This window comes from Haemorhous mexicanus, chromosome 2 (genome assembly GCF_027477595.1).
Source record: "Haemorhous mexicanus isolate bHaeMex1 chromosome 2, bHaeMex1.pri, whole genome shotgun sequence".
Classification (NCBI taxonomy): domain Eukaryota; kingdom Metazoa; phylum Chordata; class Aves; order Passeriformes; family Fringillidae; genus Haemorhous; species Haemorhous mexicanus.
Window position 1 is genome coordinate 59,692,638 of NC_082342.1, and position 24,956 is coordinate 59,717,593.

A 24,956-nucleotide genomic window follows, 5' to 3' on the forward strand; every position below is an offset into this window, starting at 1 on the left:
TTCAATACTTCCAGATTTAGCTGTATTACTAATACTAATTTAGTTGTATTACTATTACTAATACTGAATAACCTCATAATACAAGCAACATACTTAACTCAGAGGATACACAAATTTTGCACCCCATGTTCACTTTCTATCTTCATCCATCTAGTAAAATACAATACTTAACACTTTAGGGACTTATTCTTCTGTTCTACATTTATTTTAAAAATTGGAAGATCTTGACAGGGTTTTATGGCAATGTTAGTTTTGCAATGCTGTGGACTTGCAAAAAAAAAAAAAACTAAATAAAGACTGACAGCACATAATAGGAGAGAGCATCACTGGAGAAAACTTAATTTTGAAAAACTTCCAGTCTTTCTTAGCTGGAAAAGTGGCACCACATAATAAATAAAAACAGTGTTCTCCTTTAAAGCTTATATCATGCTTCTGATGTGCCTGTATAATTTTAATCTTGTTGGTTGCAATTCCAACAGGCAACTGAAAATCAAGATTACCTAATAACTGAAAAAGGATAACCAATTATAATACCTTAGTTCTGAAAACAAAGTGTGACCCATCTTAGTCAGAGATGAGATCAGATCTTGGGCTTACATACCTGCTAGAAGATGAGAAATTCCAGAAGGGAAAAGCTAACGCAAGGCTGTAACTCATGAGCAGAGTCCATGAGGGACAGTGTGACTGCATGAACTACATGAAAGCTAAATTGCAATCTCAGGTAAAAGCATGCTCTGGTGAATGCATCTGTTAGGAAAAGAAAAGGAACAGCTCAAATTGTCCATGGCTGTCAGTGCCATAACTAACACAGCTGTGCAAGAGCCTGGTCAAAAGTCAAGTCCATTTTTCTAAAAAGTCATTGTTTTTTGGGGTTTTTTTTAATATAGCAACAGTGCCAGCTTGACCGAAATTTTTATTTCCTCATTGTCTTTTTGGGTCCTCTCTTTTTTCAGCCAGCTGGCCGGATAGCAGTCACTTCCACAGCAATACCACAGCTGGTCTTCCATCAGCCATCTCCTAATGTAAGGATTATGTTTTGGGTACCTACAACAATCACTGCATCTACTGCTTTATTACTGAGCCTATGGCTTATACATTGGTCTTTTTAAGTCCTAAGAATTCTGTATCTTTTACTACTAGTAAATTTTCACATTCTATAAAGCAAGAGAAAGTGGTTGAACTTCTCACCCTAACAACACCAAACAATATTTTAACAACTGCAGAAGTGATAGGTGATACAATTCCCTCACTTTTTTGTTGTTGCTGGTTTTTTTAGTTTGTTTGTTTGTTTTGGTTTTTTTACCTGCAGTCACACACAGTCTTTCAAAGTCATTACTAGCACTGGGGAGCACATCCTTTTCACCCAGGAATCAGGACAGTATGCAATACGAACCTAGGTAAACAATCATGCTTCTTGCTGGTAAAATATACCCAAACAATGAAGTTACACCCCATACAGAATGGCAGGAACACTGATCATTCCAATTTCCTTGCTTTAAACTGCAAGTGGCAAATTATTCTAAAATTTGCCATCCCTGCAAGAAGGAGTTGACTCAAATTAGTAGGATGCAATAAAGACATTATGTTTCTTGGCAGTCAGGTACTTCTACAATGTTTCTAGAACACAGTTACTCACTGTCAAATCCATAGCAAACAATGTTTTATGTCTTAACTAGACCTGGTAAAACTCATGCGTCTTGCCATAGTACTTGGCAAAGTTGTACCACTGTTTATTACAGAGCATCTAAAATTAGAGGGAGCACCCTGATGCCACACATATGAACCTTCACCGTACTCACTACATGAATCTGGAGATGACAAATGAGTTAAACTCTCTTCACTACTCCATGAGAACACAACACTCAGTCAACTAAAAGAAAGTAAACAGTGAAGTGGAGCAGGACAGCCTTACATTTCAAGCTAGAGAAGAGATGACTAAGAACTAAGTATTTTAAGAATTCAGATCCAGCTTTCTAAGAACATTGGTTGGCATAAAGCTGGCATAAAATAAACTCTCCAGGCTTCAGAGACTAAAATCATGTTATAGAAGTTCTCTACTTCAGTCATTGTGTTTATCCACCAGGCAGCTTTTGTTAAAATAAAACCAGAACATTATAAACAGCAAAGCTTTCAGAAGCTCCCACTACACTACTTCTAAACACACTCTGTAGTACGGAGGCAAGCTTCTCTCACGCAAGCAGTGTGCCCTATTTCCAGTTATGTTGGCAACAAAATGAACGAAAGGAAATTATACAACTGCTGCTTGATCCTCTTCAAACCAACATTTAGAGTTGCCCCTGAAAAATCCAACTATAAAACAATGAAAGCCATTAAGAAAACTCACCTCCAAATATATCTTGCAGATCTTCTTTCCCCTGACACAGATGGTGCTTCATAAATCAGCTGTACAGCAGGTCAGTTCTTTGGATGCCTGACTTAATCACTGAGTTAATCCCTGAGTTAAGGTAATTGGAATCCTTGTGGTAAAAGGGAGAACTGAACTGGGATCGAAGGAAGACAGGTATACCCAACAGAAAATTCATTTCCTGAAGTTTACACTGGAAACTGGAAATTACCAGCACTTCAGGAAACATTTTAAAACAAGGGTTAGGAATGAGAGTAATCCTAAAACACACTTAAGTACTCATGTTTACACCTTTACCAGTGTTTGTGTTAAAACAGTCTTGCATTGTTTCTCATTTGCTTTTGCATAAAAGTCATTCCATCTCTCTCCCCCGCGATTAAATTCTACTCGTTTCTATTAAATAATTTTATAGCAAAAACAGAGGACTTCCTAAAAAACCAAACCAGGATACTTAGCTGATGTGCTAAAAAACACACTGTACATATAAATCAGTAACAGTGTTTATTCACTATTATGGAAAAAAAGTTGTTAGGACTATGCAGGCATTAAAATCCAAAAATGAGAGTACCCTAACTTTCAGAGGTGATAATCACCCAAAGGATAAATCAAATTCCAGCAGAGTTCAGGGTGTTAACCATTTTTTGAATACCTGGCGTCTAACACTGAAAATTTTGTTCTGCACTGTTAGATGCAATCCTGATACAGACAACTTGCCTTGAGGGCAGCATCAAACCCTGCAAAGGATCTCTCACAGAAAACTAACAACTGAAGCAAAAAGCTTATTTGTTCGGGGTAGGCAAATAAGGCATACTGAGGGACTCACAGAAGTCCTCCTCTCCTGGCCTGGTGAATAAGAGCTATTGCTCCCTAGAACCTTTCCAAGCATAGGAAGGTGAAGCAGTAACTCCAAAGTACAGAGAGACATGTTGTAGATAACACATCTCACCACAAACACACAAATGAATAGAAGGGAGCAGTTCTGCACTGAATGCCTACACAAACACAGACACCACAGACAGATCCATCCTGTTCCAAAGGATCAATACTAAGAGATAAAAACCCTTCATTATTTTCGCTACTAGCTTTTGTCCCTCCACTGTCTCTCACTCAATCTACTTGCTGGCTACTCCAGCCTCAAGCCTGGTAGAAGATCATGCACACATCCCATAGACTTTCACAAGGCAGGGGAATGACAACAGAAAAGAATTTTAAAAAGTTTCATAGGTTAAGCCATGGTGATAGGGCAACAGGGCCTCACCAGGCAAATGTACCAGCCTGCTTTAAAATGTAACTGTCCCCTTTTATCCCTTTCTCTCCTTTTCCCACACTCCTTCCTCCCCACTTCACTTTGACACTTTTCCACTTCTGAGCCTTGTCTTAAATAACACATATCAGACCTGTACAATCTCAAAATTATTCTATCCTGTCCCCAGTGAAACTCTAACACATCTTATGCACCGTTTTTAACAGCTTATCCCCCTCCAATCCCCACGCCAGTTTGCCCAGCATTCCAAAGAGTTTCTTCCAGTGAATCACCTCAGCAGGTTTTGCAACAGGGATAATGGCTTAACTGGTCAACCTTGCTCGTTTTAGGAGCAGTTTAACAGATTAAGAAACTCAGTTTTCCACCTTACGACTACACCTCTAGTCATTATCTGACTACCTGAATAGCCAGTAATGAGATACCATTACACGTACCTCAAAAAGCAACAAGCTTTTGAGACAACTTAGTTACTATTTCACCAACATTTTAGCTTTTTTATTGCATTACCATGCTGTTTTTATTTTAAAACATTTAAACATGATTTAACAAATAAGCACGATAAAACATATATATTTTCAGTATACTGTAGTCAATGAAAAATAAGAGACCAGAAGAAAAACTCCATGACAGTTTAATGTAGCTGCAAATTATACCAAACTGTTAAAACAGCTGCAGGTGAGGGCAGGGCTACTCTTTCCTACTATGGTACAACCCATCTGTCCCCCACTCCTAGTTCCAAACTTTTGTCCATCTTTCCCTGTTCATTCCAGCACTTGTTCTTGTATCTTGCTGGCACATTTTAATGAGTCCTGAGATATTGGTGTATCCCTCTTTATTATACTTGCTCTCATACTTCTAGTACATAAAAACTGCTGCTATGTCTATTTTACAAGGAATTGGAGACACAGTGACTTCTTTGAAATTAGCTTTTCAAAGACACCACACATCACTTGCTTCAAGAGCAGTGGGAGTTTTATTATCCATATTTAATAAGTAACACAAGCCAGCAAAGCCAGACTAATAGAGAAAAGCCAGATATTTCTGTCTTACCCTAGTTGTATGTTCTAAGATGACATCTTACTTCCCTAAGGGAAAATCATCAGGCACAGAGGCTGTAAAAGCATTCAGAGGAAGAAAAAAATGCATAGTAATATTGGTGAAAGCAGCAGAGTGAAAAAGAGAGGGACTCTCCATCTTTACCACATACAGCTTTAACAACCAGGAGAGGAAGCCAGCTTTTGCCTGAAGAATCCCAGACACTTTCAGTTTATTTTTGTCTTTGCTGAAGACTGAAGAGTTCCATTGCCCAGCATTTACTAAATGTAAATGTTAAGATTCAGCAAACATGCCTACATTGGCAAAGTTCAGGTTTCTGGTTTGTGCTGGTGTTGGTGCATTAACAACAGTAAGAGTGCAGACCATAAACGAGTAGCAGTATCGAAGATACCTTTTGGCATGTCCAATGATATACGGCCTTAAAGGGCTTTTTACCTATGATCCTTTTACCTATGGATAGAATAAAATTCTATGATTTTAAGATTGGTTCCAACATTTTCACACCATTTTTAAATAAGGCACTATTTCTTTGAGAATTAGAAGATGATTTGCAGTGCTTTATATAGACTCAAAGGCTAGGCATTCATTTAAATAACCAAATGCTTTCTTCTCTGCTTTTCTGCTGTGCTCTTACATAGCAACTATATCCAATAATAAAAAAGGCTCAGTTCTACTGAGAATTTAGATATCACACAGTAATTGCTTGTCAAGAAATGGGTCTGTGTTAGCATTTACTATCAACATTATCCAGAAACTGTGTCTATGCTGTGGTTAGTCTATTTAATTATGGTCAACCACAAGCTACTAACTTGCTAAGTTATTACTAGGTTTTCTCATCTTTTTTGTTGTGTAGTTTTATTTGCTTTTCCCCCTTTGCCCAACAATCCCATCTTCACTCACATTCATTTCAGACAATTCTGCAAGGAACATACAAGCACAGCCTGTGTCAGGGACCTCAGCATAACCCTTAAGAACCTACATTCTTTCCTACCTCTCTTTTGTTCAAAGCCTTGCAAATCAGGCACCTCAATTATAAAGGCACACAAGAACTCTAACAAGGCACCACAAAAAAAATACAAGCCAGGAGAGAATTTTAAACTTATTTCTATTCTCAAATAAAAAATTAATTTGGAATATTTCTAAATATATTGTAAAAATATACTATACTTTTGAATTAACACAAAGTAGTTCTGAACTTTAATATAAACCAGATATTTAAATCAAGGATCTTTTCTGAGTCTAGAATATTCATATAAAGTGCAAAAAAAAAAATACCCAGAGAACTGAAGTTGTTACATCAAAAAAAATTCCTTTCTAGAATCTTTTGACTTGGTTGCTTAGCTCTCCTTTAGAAAACTGCTCAAAAGAGAATTCTGTTTTGTTTCTGGCTATTGCTTGTATTTTCAGCAGTCATAAGGGAAAGAGGACATTCTTCATAAAATCCTCAGGTTTCATGTCAAGGATCTGCAAATAGTTTTTTAATGGCATGCCACTTTGAAGCTTTTATGTAATCAATGTTTTTCAACTTGGAAACCACTGTTCTAGAGAAACTGTCCAAGTGAAAAAATCAGTATAAGATTTCTTCTGCAATGAAAAATCAAAACAAGATCTCTTCTATCTCCAATTCCAACGGATTGAAAACACTTAGAGAAAGTCTCTCCGACATGGAATTTCCAGCAACACAAGTTCAAAGGGAAAGGTTTGAACTTGTTTCAGTAAGAAACTATAAGTCACATCTGAGTAAATTTTTACACATACTTGAATGTTACATATCTGACAGCATTGTTAAATACTTTTCCTACCTTCATCTGTTCTTTCAAGTTCACATGCATCATACATCTTGATTTGAGAAAGACACAGGGATGCCCTGGCTGTTACAGTGGTCCCCATCTCTGCAGCTCCAAAGCACCAAGACTGTCTAAAGAGACTTTGGGCATTTACTGCCACCATAGTTAGGGACACACCTGTATCAGCATTATATTACTCTTCTCAGACCCTAAGCAATACTGGAAATAATGATTAAAACTTATATGGACATACACACAGAAATCATAAAATCATGAGTGAAGAGGAGGGTAAAATCTATTTTTTCTTGCTAAACTGTAACCACATTTATTTAGAAAAACAACTGCACAAGGACACAAAATTAAAAACAGTAGGATAGAATTATGAGGTGCTAACACCTTCTACTACTTACTTTACCTGTAAAAACAGAAGAGGGATTTCAAACCAATAATCAGCTGCATCCTTTACAAAAACATTATATAGTTACATAACAAAATAGCTAATGCTACATTATTACCTAAACATAATAAAGTGTTTAGATATGAAGAAATTACTGTAAAACTAACACAGCATGTATAGTGAGTAGTAACCAAAATCAGAATGAAATGTATATGAAATATATAGACTGTTTCTTTGAATAAATTCTGCATAAATCACAAAAATTTAACACTGATCCTGAAAAGCTCAAATGATAACACTAATTACCTTTAATTTTAAAATTATGGACATAAAAATGTGCCTTTTTTATTTCTATCTACAAGGAAATGAAAGCCAAATTTTCAGTCCATCTGCCTGAAGTGTGGACATCTGTTTACATCATATGCCACATGTCTAAGGACATGGGCCTGCACATACCTACAAATGAGAGAATACAATGCACAAAGACTGGGGCAGTTCTTTATTCAAATCCATCCCTGCTTGACAAACTGTGCCATACAAAACTCCGGTTAGCAGTAATTTCAATAGCCAGTATGCTTTGAAATATTTTGCCTGCGTGTACTTAGGAAACTTAACAGATGTTTCTTTACGTGAGTAGTTATCCTAGGGAACAGCCCTTAAGAAGAACATTCTCCTGGCTTAACTGTAGTTTTATCTGGCAAAAAAGATACCAACCAAGGTATCTTACCTACCCTACCAAGGCTTAGAGAGGCCTATACCTGATGAAGCACATCTAAAAAGGAAAGTGAAATTCTTAGAGGATGCCCTTTTCAAGCTGTTAAACTACAAATTTTGTTTCTCTGCAAAAAGAGAAGGTGGGCTCAATCTTCTGTTCCCTTCATTTTTCCTTGGTGTCAGAAGGAGGCCAGAAAGCATTTGCACCAAGACTCAACTTTTCAGTGAACACACTGGTTTCATCGCTGAAAAATGAGGTTAAACCAAAAGAGGGGAGAAAAAAATTTCCAAATGGTATCCTAAAATTCAGTATTGCCATCTTACTCTTATACACAGTACAGCTTTATCCATTCTGCAACTCCAAGTTAGCTACTAAAACACTGTGCAAAACAATACATTCAAGGCTGCAAAACTTACAAATTTTCTAAACCAGCAAGCTGCATGAAAATGGCTAAAAGTGTAAAGGTAGCTCAGTGTTTACATAGCAGTTTAATGAGACCAGAAGTGCAAGCTTCTCTAACAGCAACAGCAAAAAAAGCTGCTTCTAAAAAATTACCTATGACCACAGTAGAAATCCAGTGGAAAGTCCCTTAAAAATTTATAGTTGAAACAGTCAAACAATTTTATATTTAAACACTAACTTCCTCCAGTTAATTTACTGCCAGGTACACTGACTGACAAACATTTTAAACAAAAATTGAGGAACACAGAGCAATGCCCCAAAGAAAATACATACATTCTATTGAACTGTAGAAATACAGCATAGCTGGATATAAGCTCAGTTATTATACTCACTGTACTTCCTTTTTCTTTAAAACTCACAGCTTACTACTTTTATGAGAACAATATAAGAGGCAGTTTCAGATTTATTCACGCTCAAGTGGGAGGACACCTTTCACATCTTAAAAGCATATTTCATGAAGTTACATAGCAGACACACTACATACAATGAAAATATCTTGGCAGTTAACAGAAAAATCAGGAATAATTTTCTAACATTTAGATCCTGGAATATAAGAACAAATTCTCCTAAATATTTTATTGTTTACATTCCTGCTGTTGCAGATTCCCCAAGACAGTTAGAAAGAATGAAAACCAAAACATAACATGCAGGACCATACACACTATCTAGTGAGCAAGAATAACCATATTCCAACAGATCTAACTGCATTACAGTCACATTATTTACCAACTACTACAGTCATGGTGACACAGACATACTCAAACTCCTGCTGAACTAACTTAACTCAGATGCTGAGAGCAGGCTAAGTACAGCAGCATCACAGGAGAGTTTGCCCAGAAAGTAGGTTAAACAAGCCTGTGCTGAGGTTTATGCAGATGCGAGACTGGCAATCTTCCTTACACTGCTGTAACCTAGTCCGAAGTACCATTTGTTTTAGAACATTAGAACAGTGCAAGTCCCCCATACATCCATCAGGCAGAAGGGATTTTGCCAATAACTTCACTCATGCCCACGTTTAGTGCTACCTGCGTTTGCATATCAAATTTTCAAAACAAACAAACCCACCCACAACTTATTTTGCTTTGCTTGCATGTACAGCTTTTCCTTTGTCTATTAGATTCACTAGCTCGACCCACACTTTTAACCCTTCTGACTCATTTCTCCATTCCACTGCGGAGGAGTGAGTGAGCAGCTGTGTGGGTCTTAGCTGCCTACTGGGCTTAACCCAGTACAAATAAGAAAAATTTACTGTCATACAACTTTAAACAGTTTAGCAATTCTAAACACAGGCATTCCACAGCTGCCATCAGAACTTAAAGGAACAAAACCACCACACACTAATCTCAACATAAGCAAGTCTGTGTCTCTGAGTATTTTTACTGAGAACTCCAGTCTTGAGTGCTACAAGCTCCTCACAAACATCTTTCTAATGGAGAAACCCCAAGGAACACAAAACAAGATTTAAAATTAAGACCACATCACATTCTCTTTTGAAGTGTTGTAAAAGCACTTCCAAAATGCATTAACCTAGGTCCTCTCTTCAGTCTTTCTTTAACAGACTAACAATAAGAGTCTACATTTGGTAATATAGATGCAAAACACGTCAATTTATGTCAATAAATAACTGGAGCAAAACTCTACAAGTAGGTTTGTGGATAAATATGTCAGCAAACAAAAGGTGTCTGCATAGTGTGTTTTGCATAGCTGCAAAGCAAGGTTGTAAAACAAATCTAATCACCTTGGGTATTCATTCACCACAAAAATGCTGGGAATTCATAACAGAAGGAATACCTGGGACTTCAAGATACTTGGGAATGCCTCAGCTAAATGAAATATGCTTCAGCTGACAAGAACAGACTGAACAAGTTTAGACTTGGCCCAGCTTTGCACTGGTGGTTGGACTAGATGACCTACAGGGGTCCCTTCATCAGCATCTTAGGTCCTTTCATAGTTATCCTGTGATCCTATAAAATTTAGATACAAAGTTAGAATGAAGTTATTAAATTAGCTGTATATTTTAACTGATATTTACCATTTACTTACAAAACAAATATTCTCCTAAAGAAGCTGTTTTTGTGAAGTTATAATTAGATCTTAACCTAAAGTTTTTAAAAGGACAACTCAAACATCAGTGGAACCAAAATTATCACAAGTAAAAGAAAAACACATACAAGAGATCCAAAAACAGATGAAGAGCACAGCTTGGCCATACAAGAAAGGCAGTCGAAGAGTTATGTTTTAGATCACAAAATAACCTGGAACCTACTCTGCAATTATTTATGGAATAGGTAAAATGGAATAGGTAAAAATCCAAATCAGCTACTACTCTGTCTTTACTGCCTTAGATTTGATCACCTGGACATCTGTGCCACCAATTCACCTTAAATAGTAAGACTGCTTAGAATGCAATTCCTTTTATGTCACTGGCACTTCTAAAGCTGGTCCTTCTGTATCCATAGCACCAGTACATAAAAAATTCTGATGTCATCTGCATTCCACCAAGGGTGGAGGCAGACAAACACTTTCTCAAAATGAGTTCCCAAGAAATCCACATTCATAAAATCAAAACATCCTGTTTCTATAAATGGAGATGTCAAGCAATCAATTCTAGGACAGATACTCAGGGAGGAATTCTTAATTATAAAGCAATGTTACCTGTATTTTATTTAGAACCTTCCTTGATATGACACATAACCTTCATTTTTATGTTTGTAATTCATAGAACAAAATATGAAAGGAGACACAAGTGAAAAATTATCACAAGAAGAAAAGTCCACTTTGATATCTTTGAAAAGACATGGTCATAAGCTAGGATTTGTACACTATTGAAACAAATCATATTCTACAGCCTCATACAAATATACTACCTACTATAAAGATTTTTTGTTTGCTCACACCAGAACATCAGTCATTTTGATGTGGTTGTAAAATGTTAATCCAACATCTACTCAGAGAAAATGAACAACAATACCCTCAAGGAAATCATTAAATGTCTCACACAAGAAATTAGTTTTATTTATTTCTTCACAACCCAGCATCAGTCAGGATTTTCAAGACCGTCCTCCCTAGAATACAAAGCCATTGCTGATAAAATCTGTGAGTGATTGACGGTAATGGTGCTATAAGTAACAGCAAGGCAAAGTTATAGATACACGGAGAGCTGGAGCACATGGTAGGTCAGACACAAACAAGGTCATATTTAACTCAGTCATACGAAAACTTAAAAATACAACAAGGAGGAACAGGATCATAGAATCACAGTCTTGGCAAGTGACAGCATAAGCGTGAAACAATGACAATCATGAGCTCCCACTAAGTCTAGAGGTGCAAATTACTAAAATGAAAGTTGGGTGCGCTAACAGTGACTACTGCAAAATAAGCTGAACACATTACCCGAAGGAAGGTATTCACAAAGCAACTCACAAACTGCTATGTACAGGTGTCAATAACAAAGCCAAAGACAATAAAACTGTTAAAACACCAAAAAACCTGTAGAGTTTAATGAAACTGCAAGATTTGGGATCTGAAGTCATATTCACAGCAGAACACCAAAGAGTCATCTCTTAGGACTGTCTCACAAGCCCTTGCAACATTTAGTACAGCAATGCAAGAAGCAGCCTCAACTCTGTCCCCCACTGCTCTGAGGGAGGTTTCCTCCCCAAGAACAGGCACAGCAGGCAAAATCACATACCAGCTCCTTAATGCCACAATTCCAAGCCTACCCTAGGAGTTTAAATCCACCATCATAACCATTTAGATCTTCACCCTATTTACATGGGCAGTAGCTTTCAGCAGGAAGCTAGATGGACAATTGCAATGGCATCCTAAATTACTGTAATTGGAATTATCCCTCATTAATCAAATAAAGAAGTTAACTGAATACAAAAGTAAAAAAAAAAAATGTATAAACAACTGCAAAAAAATAAATGCCTTCTACAGTGGATTAGCTGATCTTGTTAAGAAAAAAAGAATAAATGACCAGAAGTTGAAGCTAAAATACAAAACTGCTGTGTAATCTCTTATTTGTTTCCAAAGGAAATATATAATCAATCATACTATTATCACTGGCATCCTTTAAAAATGAGACAGTACACATGAGTCAATTTCTGATCTAGATACACAGACTCAGGCAGGAAAATTGATGGCCAGCATTAAGCAGAGGGACAAACGGTATCAACATAAAAGTCTCTTTTATTAAGACAAATCAATTGCTTCAACATGTTTCAGCAAGGATAGTCCACTACCATCAGCATGTAAACAGCAGTACAAAATAAGGTGAGACAGTCTGGAACAAAAGGACTAACTAAATACTCTTTAGGTATTAGAGAAATTCCTCTGAAAGCAAGAACCTTCTGCTCATAAAGCAAAAAACCCTGGGAGCTTACTATCCTCTACCATTTTCATTTGCGCAAGACTGCTTCCTAATTATTTATTTACAATCTTCCACAGGAAAAAAAATAAACTGCAATTTTGGAGATAGCTTCCTGAGATGCTCATGCTTTACTACCCCCATACCAATACCATTATTTATTTCCTCATTTTAGAGCCTTAGCACCAATAACAAAATCTGATAACTGCCTTTGAAAAGCTATTCACTAGACTGATCATCTCAAATTTCTGTGATAACAAATTTGATCAGAACTCACTTTAGTTTGGCCATATTTCCAGATTACTATGTTAACAAAGCCTTACACTGCAAAGTCAAAACACAAAAAACTCACTACTGATTTCCTGGGTGATTTTAAAATGAGGGTTTGATGGATGTTTATGAGCTATGTCTATAAAAACTCTGATTCTCAGGCAGAATTTGTCCATGCTGACTTCACACACAAGAAGAAAAAAAAAGGTTTTTTTAAATGAGTTCTATTCCTGAAAACTTTACTTTCTTGCAGCACCATGCATTACTTCTATTTAGCCCAATACAAAATACTGGGGAGAAGGCTAACAGATTTGTGAGGAACATAGAGGGAAGCAACCTCCAGCCTTTTTTGCAAGTTTTCAGACCATTTATTGGTGTAAGATTTTTCAGATTTAATTAGCCTGTTCACTATTCCCTGACTACTTCAAACTCCATCCAAAGTATTTAGAAATCATTCAGAAACTTACATTTATAATAAGCAAACATTCACATCTAGTAACCGATACATTTGTTTCTTGGGGGAGGGCAGTGTTAGGGTTGTGGTGGATTTTTTTCCCTTTTAAAGGTAAACCCTGCAACACTGGAAACTTCACAGACTCCTTCTATTGCCTACATGAACAGTCTCAACTGCAATACTTGAGTTTCACTGCTCCCACAGCAATACCCTGATTTATTTCTTCATTTTAGAGCCTTTCCCTGTAGAGGCTAAACCTTACACTGTCTCTTACTTCCCTTTAACAAGTACTTGTAGAAAAGCCTCTTTTTCTTCAGGCTACCAATGCTTCATAGATAAACATGGCTTAAATTTTTCTGATAAATGGGATGCTGGAGGGATCCCAGAGCCACATCTCCCACAGCTTAACATTTAAGTGCATAACTAAAATGCTTCACTGAGACTACCAATTACTGCAGCTCTGTTACTACCACACAGAACTGCTCAACACCAAATGGAGCTATGAGATTCCAGAAGCCATTTTTAGCCCAGGGCACTAGGCCAAAAATAACCTTTTCAGTTCTCTAGGAAGCCAAATGTACAAAGATATGAAAACTGGCAGAAGGAGTACAGCACTTCTTGCCAAAATACTGATTTTTAATTTTTTTTTTTACTGTGTACAGTTACTACTCTTTCATATTACCCGATTCTTAACTGACTGCAAATCTATAGCGATACTCTTTTTGAGACTATTTGTGAGTTGTACATCTGTGCCAGAAGCTACTATAAAGTGAGTTTCTGCATTGTGTTAATACATTTAAAACCACTCCCAGGACTTAAGACCTTAATGGAAGCTTTAAGTCTTTACTGCTATCCCAACATCTTCCAGAACAAAACTAATTCAAACACCTCAACATCCATTCTTCATCATTAACATTGACAGTTAAAAAACATATCAAAAAAAATCTCCAAAAAATACCAGAGAAGCAAAGTTGGATTCCATTCACAGTTTTGTCTCTGATCTGTCCTGAGATCTGGATTAAGCCATTCAAAATTCCTGCTTCTGAGTTTTTCCAATCTATACAACCAGGGGATAACCTGCATCCATATAGAACAATGAAATAACTCACCGAGCAAAGTTTGCATGGTAATTTTTTAATGGAATCACAGAGCAAGATCTATGCTAGGAACAACTAAAAGTAGAAATCTTGAAGTCATTATATTAATGACTTAAAGACTTTAGCTCCTAAAGTCATTACACTAACAATCAATATAATTACATAAAAGGCTTTCAAATTACAAGAAATTCGAAAGACTACTTTCTCTACCCATACAAGCTCCTGACTGGTTGGCTGAATGTCAAAGTCACACACAGCACACTTCAGCAGAGCAGTAATAGCAACAATACCATGACATAAAAGTGTCTCATGGTCTACACCATGATAGTGTCTGTCTTATCTCTAAATTCACTTACAAAAATGTCAGCAAATTGAAGTTACTGGTTATTTTAAATTAGTTCCGTTTTTCTTTCAAATGCTAATATCCACACCATTTGCATGACAGATTTTTTTTGCAGAGAGTCTGCCAGATTATCTTCACTTTTTATGGTGAATTCGAGACAGCACATGGAAAAAGAAAAAAAAAAGTAAGTCCTGAAGATGGGGGAGAAATTTGGCAATCTTTTAAATGAAAAACAATTTTAGGCTCTGCAGTCTTTTTGGTCCCCCACAAATAAAACCTCAGAAAAATAACATATAAAACTATACATCGCCAAATTAACATAATAGCTTTCCATCACAACTGAAAGTTCAGACAGTGAATGGAAACATCCATTATAACATGGCTACAATTCAGTAAATCAGTGTTAATTTCTGCACATTATGACTAAGAAGCCACATCACCATATTGACGCTATATAGAAACTAGAAGGAACTGGCACTGATGGGTCTGAAAACAAGTCAAAACATTTCAGATGGATGGCACAAGGATGTTCTTGTTCATACATCTTCCCTCAAACACACTAGTAAGCAGAGGGAAATAAAATACCATGCCTAGCAAACCTCGCAAGTGACAGGACGTGTGTGAGCGAGGAAAAAAATCAAGTCAGTAACACAAGGCAATCTGAACGGCTGCTGAAGGGAACACAAGCAAGGAGTAGGCATTCAGCCAGACTGGAATTGAAACCTTGGAAAGGGGATCACAGACAAAACTTACCGAGCAGAGAAACTACACTGTACAAAGTGGAAGGCAAAAGGACAGTTTTCTTGAACTGGGATGAACTCAAAAAACCCAACAAAACAAACAAACAAGAAGCCCCAGCAACACAACATAAAATGAGCATGGGAAACCCTGGGTTAAGCTGTTCCCCTTGATCAATCACAGCTGTATTTAGTAACCAGGGCATCCTTGTCCTGCTCCAACTGCTGAGAAAGCTCCTTTCAGCTTTGACCAGACACCCATTCCAGAAACCTTCATAACAGTCTGCATTTTTTAATTATATAACATATGAATGACACTATGTTCTTCCTCCTTCCCCACTGAATAGACACACAGCTTTCTTGTTACTACCCTTACCCTGCCTTAAAAACACTGAATCAAATGAATTCAGCTAAGCCTCACTATTCTCAAAATACAGTAATATAACAGCAGCAATAGATAGGAACTACCTGTCTATAGTTCAATAATCCCTATTTCTTGTGTCATTAAGTTTTTAAATAGTTAAAAGTGCAAATAGTACAAAAAGTCATTTTAATGATAAAAGCTTTGCTGACCATGATAACAATTTCCCTGTCCTTAAAATCAGACATAAGGCTCTTACCATACATAAACTATTGCACTTGCATTTTTGGTATTTTGCCTTACCCTGTAAAGGTTACCCAAGCGTGTTCTGCTCCATGTCTTTCCTTGGCTTACCATCTGATTCAATTTTCTTTTCCTACCCCATTTCTTACCCATTTCACAAAACTTCGTCAGTTTCAGTGATTTATCTTTGCACACATTTTATGAACCTGTTTCTTTCTGTTCACCAAACAACAGATCCAGCTTCTCACTCATGCTTTTCTCTTAACATTTAAATGTGGTGGGGTTTTTCCCCCATCTTATTTATTTTTCCTTTTTGGCTGTCTAATGTAATACTACAAAGGAGAGGTGTCACAGCAAATAGCACAACCAAAGATGCAGACTTTAGATGCTAAAAAACCTCATATCTGATCACATAAGATAAATTGGAATATAAGTGTCATTTGCAGTAACTTTGCTACTTTTGAAACATACTACTTTAGAATATAAACTAGTATTACAATAGTATTTTAGTATTCTTTACAGTATAAAGAAATCAAGTCACATGCTGTTTGAATATATTTCCAAGATGTACTCTGCTGAATTTTACCTAATTCAAAAAATTATTTGCCTTAAATCCTTCATACATAGATTATTGCCAGCTGCTCCAGCAATGTCACTTCCTACCAGAAATAAGTATTTATCAGACTACAATAGTAGAAAACACCCAGTTTATATGGTTAAATCCAAAACCTAGAAATTAAAGCAGTTACTAATCTAGTATTTTAAAGGACCACGGTCCTGAAAGAACATAAAAATATTACAACTACTGCACTTCAGACCAAGGAATAAAATCACACATCTACAGAAAATCAACATAAAAACCTTCTCCATTCAGCAGCACAGGTCACTGCTAACATGGGTGCTCAGCTATTTTCCCTTGTTCTGCTTTTCATAAAGAATAAGAACTCTATTCTGATATTTAAAACTACAAGCTACTTCCAGTAACTTATCTAACCATTCCTAGAAGAACTACCTCACATAATAAAAATGAACTTAGCAATTAGCTTTTACAAGTTCTAAATCCACACAAGCTCAGCTGAACATGAAACACTTCATGCAGCTTCAAAAGCAAGTGCAAACCTCCTCAGGCTCCAAATTAAGTGCAAAACTAACCCCCACTTAGCTCTGCCACGATCATCATCTCACAACTTTTGACTTTCTGTTTTTTCCTTTAAGAATATTTTTCCTACAGCCTGGGATAGGAGGACAAAAGACTGTTATTGTTATTTCTATTTTTAAATAGTTAGGAGGTTTACAGACATTAGGGTGTTCTGCACCATACAAGGAAAAAAAGAATAAAAAGCTGGCCAGCAAGACACCCTCAGAGAAAGACGCTGGGGAGAAAACGTTATAATTTCATAAATGAACTCCTCCCACAAAGAAACGTCTACGCACAAATTTAGCAGATAGGAACTATTCCTCCAGAAGCTTAACCCCTCAGTTGCATTCCAAATAACTCCTCTGACGGGTGTATAATATCTTGCACAACATGGTCAGCAGAGAACAGTCAGAAGCCAGATGTAACACCCTTTCTAGTTTTGATGGTGATCTGCTCACTGAACACAGGGATAATGCTTCTGACTCTTTCAGTTTTACACACTGGAGGACAATAAATGGGTGCACTTCCCATAAATTTGCTCTGCTGAGACCAGACTTAAGATATCTCTGGTTTGGGAAGTGCCATTTCAATTATTTAAATCATATTGATTTTAACTGTGAATTAGCAATCTAACCAGCTTGGAAATGTTCACAAACCTAATAAATGCTTACTAACAGTCAGCAAGAGCATAGTAGGCAGCAGAATGATGAGCAGTCAGCCTGTGGCCCAGAGAAGTTACTCATCCTTCCTAGAATGGTCATTCTGATATACAAAACACCAGTCTCTCCATCTTGGTTGATCTTGTAACTCTGCAAGCAGGAAAATCACTGGGTTTTCCTTACGCAGGCAAATGGATGCTAAGCTTCCCAAGCTTAAATTCAACAATTAGTTATTTAAAGTATGAATTTGAAACTATTATTTGTACCATAAAGTCTGTAAATGTCATGTATCTTGGAGCCAAATAATTTTCTCCATGTTTATCTGATTCTCTATGCACACAATTCTAATCATTATGAACATACCTGGCAATTTTCCTCAGTTTTACAGATTTCAGAGAATTATCCCAAGCCATTACACACATTTCCCTTCTTTGATTTCATATATTTTTTTCAACAGTTCCTAAGTTTTCACTCTCTATGACACTTCTGCCTTAAAGAGTATCATCTTTTTACCTATTTCCTTGTTCAAACCTATATTGCATTGGCATTTGCCCCCTTCCTCTTCCAAGCCACAGCTCTACTATGCAAATATTCATTCTACTTTGTCATAGCTGATTCTGCTCCAGCCTCTTCCCCTCACAGAAGTATTCAGTGTTTTCAAAACTCTCTGTATAGTAACCGTGTTAAGATTCCTACAGTCTCTCCTGTTTAAGATATGTCTAAACCAAGATGCCTTTTTTGCTGAAGACACAATAGAAACAGACCAGGGAAGGACTAAAAGATGGCTCATGAACAATGTGGGGATATTTGGCTTCTACCTCCCACCAGTGATCACAGGTGAACAGATCTGCAAAACTGCTTGCCTAAAAGCATTTGAAAGGGAACCTGTAGCACCTTGACTTTCATAACAGCCCTTCTAGAGCTCTGAGTCAGTCTTGTCCAAGCAGATTGGCCAGGGATGCACAAAGCAACAATATTTCTACAAAAGCCTTCAGCTTTTATTCATTTACATGCACAGCACATCCAAACACAGCAATTCTAGGCAGAGCTGTTTAAAAAACTGCCACCCTAAAGGGGAAGTTTTTTTTGGGGGTAAAGGTTAAATCCATAGCAGAGCCTACTCCTGCTGAAACTGAGGGATTTCACCCTTTCTCCCATCCCCTCCCATGGTTTTTAGGCTGGCATCTCTCCTACCTCTTAGCCCGTGCACTAGTCATGACTAGCAAGCAAGTCAAAAAGAAAAAAACAAACAAATACAAGGGAAACATACACAGCAGAGCCAGAGATAGAAAGCCATTAATCTGCTCAAGCCACACTCTAAAACAGTAACCAGACAATTATGTACTCATAATTTGTTCAATGCAACAAAGACAGTCTGAGCCAATTCACTTTATTTTGTGCTGAGGAGTATGTAACAGCACCTGCAAAGTCACTGGCTACATTTCAGCATAAATCTCCAGACAAAAGAGATAGCTTTCAAAAGTACCACTGACTAGACTCTACAGCAAGAGAACTAATAGACTGTTTTCAATGGAACTCGATAGCCTTGATGTTTATAAGATCCACAAGCAAGGATATAGTCAGGCTTCAGGAAGAAAAAAAGGGCCAAGAGGGTTTAAATGGTATTCTGCAGTTATAAGTTGCTATGCACACCCATGTTTCTAAAAGAACTCTTTTAGTTCGATAAAGCTCTTTGCCAAAACATTGCTTATGAGTAAAAAAGCAGAAGGTAAAATATGTTGGCACAGAGATGTCCAGACAGACCACACGATCAGGTGGTGTCAGAAACTGTTAAACACATAATAATGAATACAAAATTGATTTATCTTCATTATTTAGCCATAAGAATTACATCTCCTAAGTTTTGGCTGCAGGGTAATATTCAATTCATTGGTGATAATAAGCAAACAGACTTATTCTCTCTCCCTGTTCTTATATACTTAAGATACTCTTTTTGTAAAAAAAACAGTAAGTAAGGTTAAAAATCTTCAAATAAACACAGAAAGGCTGTAGGAAGGGACTGACTTTTGAAATTAAAAATAAACTGAGTTCTATAACTTTTTTAGCCTTACAAAGACATTATTTATTGATACGAGTTTAAGTTAAATGACCATAATGAGAGGCTCTCCGCCTTATCCAAAAAACCACACAATTTAATGAAAATATTATTTCAAAATTATTAATTATTCAAAGTTATTATCAGAGATAATTCTTAAAAGGAGCGGGGGATATCAAATATATTTTTCTCTAGTGGCCAAATAACAATCAAATTCTAAACAAGAGTCCATATAGTGGTCATATTTGATATTTGGAAGTGTGCAGCAGCACAAACAAGCCATGACATCCTGCCCAGTACAACCTGTACTTAGAACAAGTGGAACCAACTGCACATCTACTGCTGAAATTAGGAGAATTGTCACATGCGAAGGAAGAATTACATTAATAAAGCAGGTGGAGAAAATAAGTAAGAATAAAATATGGGAATCTAATGTACACAGAATCATAGAATGGTCTAGGTTGGATTGAACCTTTAAATGTCATTTAGGTCAACTCCCCTTCATGAAGCAGCAACATCTTTGACTAGATAAGGTTGCTCTGAGCCCCATGCACATCCTACTTAATTTTTAAAAAAGGGGGGGAAACAAGAAATACTACTGTTGATGTTATCAGCAAAGAGAAACAAAAGGAATGTATTTCACCCAAAATAGCATCAAGGCTCACAGTGATACTATGATTTTTCAACCTTGAAAGCAAGTCCACCATTACACAGTCGAAAAAACTGTTTCAAAGATGCTGCCAGGCAAAGGTGTCTTCAACATAGTACAGTCCACTCAGAAGCACTTTAAAAACAGCAGGTAGGAGCTCTTTTATCAAGAGAGCATTTTATTGCACGAAAAAAATACACATTCCTTCAAAAATTTCATACTTTTCAATGTAGGAATAAAACACTTCGATTTGTAATTATTTTATAATAATCTAATAATCTAGCATGTAATTTAAAGAATTTTATTTCTTCCCTGCCAGGTCACTACCAGCAGCAGCAAGTAATCCCTCCCCATGTGCCTAATTCATCCTATAGAAACGGATGAAGCAGGTATTCATTAGAAAGGGTTTGGAGGAACTGTCTTCAGAAATACAACCAAAGCCCACAGAAAGAGGCTGAAGTGATACAGCAGGCAGCCATGGTTCCATCTTTGGGGCCTTTGCTTGCTCTTTTATAAAGTAACATGCTTCCAGCATTCCCAGTGGTTTGGAGGAATATAATTGCATGCTATTACTTAAGAACTATGTGATTACTGTGCCACTGCCTTCCGCATAACCCAGCCTGTAATAAAAGTGATAAGAATAGCATTTATTATTTTTGAAATGGTTTTTGCATTGCATTCACACTGATGTGGTTTAAAACGTCTGACTAAACTCAAGACACTTTGCATAGAGGTTTTCTTTTCCTCTAACAGTACTGAACACCATGAAAACTTCATTCTGTGTGCTGAGACCTGACCAGGTCACTCAGCACTTGACCAGAACTCTCAAATACTGAGAAAGAAATATTCTATCACATTTCTATAACCAAGATGGATTTAATGCAAAGAAAAGTCACAGAAGAAAAAGCATAACCAGAAGTCACAGGAATAGAAAGTGACAAGTACAGTTCAGCCTCTGTAGCTATTACAGAATGTAACTGCAGTGAGAACTAGAAAAACCAAAATATCCCGTCCCAGCCACTAAAGGCAAACAAGCCATGTCCCTTTTGTAAGTGCATCAATTGCTATATAAAATCTGATTTCTAACTTCAGGAAAAAAATAAATGCATGAGCAGAGAACTTAGAGTTTATCACTCTTTTCTTCCTCAGATCTACAAAAAGCACTCAGAACCTTTCTAGAAAACAAGTTTGATAATATTTTATTTAAAAGAAGCTGTAGATGATCACTTTCTGAATAAAAAAATATTTTCAGTCTGCAATACTAAAACACTGTCAAGTGCAGACATGGTTTCAGTTTTCTGGAAATTCCCTGCTCTTCAGAGGCCTAAACTTAACCCCCCTCACTCATCTCCTCTACATCAAGAAGTATCTTCATTTTTCAGTGAGACTGGCAATCCTCTCTTCCCCTAAAAAAACAGTAAAAGGCTACCCCTACCCCAAAAACCAATGTTTCAGGACTTCAGAGACATGTCAGCACATCAGATCCAAAACTACAAATCCCTCATTTCAAGAATCTATTCCAAGTAGTACAAGAAAGCTTTATACTATGCACATTTACAGAGAGGAAGCAGAAGAGAAAATTCCCATCAAGAGTTTGCCCCAAGAGTTTCAGAAATCTGGCCTTAAGCCAGGCATCTCTTCTGTTTATATATTTGTTATGTAATGTAACAAATGGGAAAAAACATGGATTTTTTGGAAATATAACAACACACAACTTTCAAGGCAGTTCCCATTAAACAGTTACAACAAGCTGTTACAAACAAAACCTTAAAGCAACTATAGATTAACACAGTGTTCTTCTAGAAAGTGACAATGATAAAAGGGCTGCTGTTGTCAGAAGATTAAGACAAGGGTTGATCTACACTGCTGTTTATATCAAACAAAAAGAGAATGAAAACACAATTCTACATTCAATTTCATATTGAATGTTTTCCATGTAAACTCTGACAAAAGCCCAATAATGCTTGAAGATAAAGACTATTTTTTTCCCTTAAAAAATCACTAGAACAAGCAAGCATGTAAGAAGCAGGTGCTCCCTCTACATACTAAACACAGCTCATGCCTGTACAGCACATACTTAAACAATACACAAATACTAACATGCAACTACTACCAATCAAACAATTTTCTTCCCAGTATACAATCCCCTCAGTATGCAATTTGTTTTTCCAACAGTTTGGTTCCATATTAAACAAGCTCCATTTCTGGATTTCCAAACTATTTATCTTTTGCAGCGTGTCTGCTAGAATTCAACTTTGAAAAAGAAATGAGATAAAAAATGCCTGCTTGGGTTGACAAGCTGAAAGTAATTCTTCTAACCACATAGAGTTCCCCTGCCATGCCTATCCCTTCCACATCTGCTACTGAGTCAGCTAATGGTTAGAACGGTAATTCATGCTATCAATTCATGGTAGTTTCTTTCATCAAGCTTCCTTCACTTTTTTTTTTTTAATGGATATAACCATATAGGTGCTCACACAGACCAATGAGAAATCCACTCAGCAACAGCCATCAAGTAACAAAGTTAAACAACAATAACACATGACACCTACCATACATCTGAGGCACTCACTCTGGGACAGACACAACAAGCACATGTGTCTCCATACACAGGAAGGCATAAATGCCCTCATGTGCAGGAGTAGCTGAGAATTTAGATTCATGTTATCACATGTCTGCATGCAGGTGTAGCACCTGCTGTTTTGTGGGACAAGAACAAGTGACTACATGTCTCTGCTCAGCTGCCACAACACAACTGTCTCCAGCAGGCAAATGGGGACACAAGGGCATGTGGAGGCTGTATGCTGAAGACCTTAGCAGTACACTAATATATTCCTCTAATGCAGGTTTGCACCCTTCTACCTAGTGACACTATGTAAAGAAGGGTTAGGTTCCATCACCTGGGATAAACAGGAGCAGGAAAACTCACATGACCCTTTGAGGTGGGCCTGCCACCCCGGGCGAGAAATAAGTGTGCCCTTTTTCATGCTGGAAAAAAGGTGTGAGAGCAAGTTAACACAGACTGAATATATGTCCCCTCACCACTCCTGCCAGAGGGGTTGTCAGGCCTGTCCCCTCTGCAGATTTATGGAATGTTGGTGTCCCCCACTGTAGAGTACATACAGTGCCTGTGAAGACAAGGATTTCTCTCTACATTTGCCCTGGAAGATAGCATTGCAAAGAGCTGACACTTGTGACTACATGACTGTAAGGACACTAAGGGGCATGCCAACCCCAGTGCTGAACAAGTGGCATTTGTGAGAGGTGGCATGCTCCCTGGGCCACCTGCACAGCAAACAGTCTTCCTCTGGACATGCCTCCCCCTTTGGCAAGCAAATAGGTGACACGTTTGGAGGCACAAGAGTATCTCAATGTGGTTACATACGGACTTGCATCCCCTTCGTGCCAGGTGGGTTCACCCACGAGCACCAGGACAGAAGCAGCAGGTATCCACCCTGGCACCGTGTGTGCATTCCTGCCGCAGCTGAATCAAAGGTGGGCTGGCTGCCACCACAAACCTGAGCAGCGAGGGAAGGGTGGCACAGAGACGCAAGTTCCCCAGAGAGAGAAGAGGACAGGTGCGAGCAAGAATTCCCCACACATTCCCTCAGTGTGCCACGGGAGAGGCAGCTCTGTGTCACCAAACGCCGGGCGGGGGGATGGAGAGGAGCGTGCACAGATCCAGCCATATGGAAGCAAACACCTACCTCATACACCAAGGCGGGGGGAATAAAGAAAGCACAGGGTCCACGGAGAGATGGGGGTGGGCTCGGTTTCCGTGTGGGGAAGGGCCCCGAGGAAGGCGAACGAAAGGGTGGGGAGTGGGTGTTCGCCTCACCGGGAGGTCGGGGGGCACTGAGGGGGCGGGGAGGGGATCCCGGGCGATTCAACAAACCCGCCTTCCCCGCTTCCCGGCCGCCTCCTCCCTGCGCGCCCGCGGCCGCTCGCCCGGGCTCACCTGCCCGCACCGTATCGGAGAGGTCGTGGCTGAGGGCGGCGGCGCTGCGCGGGAACTCCTTCAGCTTCCTGCCGCTCAGGTTGAGCCCCCCGGAGTGCGCCGCCTCCTCCAGCGCCCGCTCCAGACCGCGGTTCAGCGGCGCCTGCAGACCCAGCGCCCCGCTGCCGCCGCCGCCGCCGCCGCCGCCCACCCCGGCTGCCGCCGCCAGAGCAGCAGAGGGGAAGGGCTGCGACTCGCCTCCCAGCGTCGCCATCTTTCCCTCGCCGCTGGGGCTACCCGAGAGGGCCACCGGACCTGCCTCCCTCCTTCCCTTCTTCTCTCCCTCCCTCCTTCCTCCTCCTCCTCCTCCCGCTCGCGGCGGCGGCGGCGGCAGCGCGAGCAGGGGGGCGGAGGCGCGCGGCCCGGGCGAGGCGCGCCCACTGCGCATGCTCCGCCCCTCCCGGCACCGCTCCCCGCCGCGGCGCCCCCTAGCGGCGGCGCGCTGCCCCCGGCGCTGGAAGTGCCAGTGGGGAGGCGGAGAGGGGGCGGCTCTCCATTGTTTCCTTGCCACAGCATTCCTCGGGAAGGCAGCCCGGG

General features: G+C 38.7%; 1 protein-coding gene across 3 annotated transcripts in view; it reads right to left on the reverse strand.

Moving 5' to 3' along the window:
* Positions 1–24,716, reverse strand: part of LRCH1 (leucine rich repeats and calponin homology domain containing 1) — a 113,577-nt gene extending 88,861 nt beyond the window's left edge. Inside the window, exon 1 of one of the 3 annotated variants that reach the window (XM_059839037.1) lies at positions 24,381–24,716. In XM_059839037.1, coding sequence (XP_059695020.1) covers positions 24,381–24,633 — 253 coding nt within the window. In that variant the 5' untranslated portion in view covers positions 24,634–24,716. The remainder of the gene's footprint in view (positions 1–24,380) is intronic. The other 2 variants (XM_059839035.1, XM_059839036.1) reach the window with 2 other exon arrangements.
* Between the last annotated feature and the right edge of the window lie 240 nt (positions 24,717–24,956).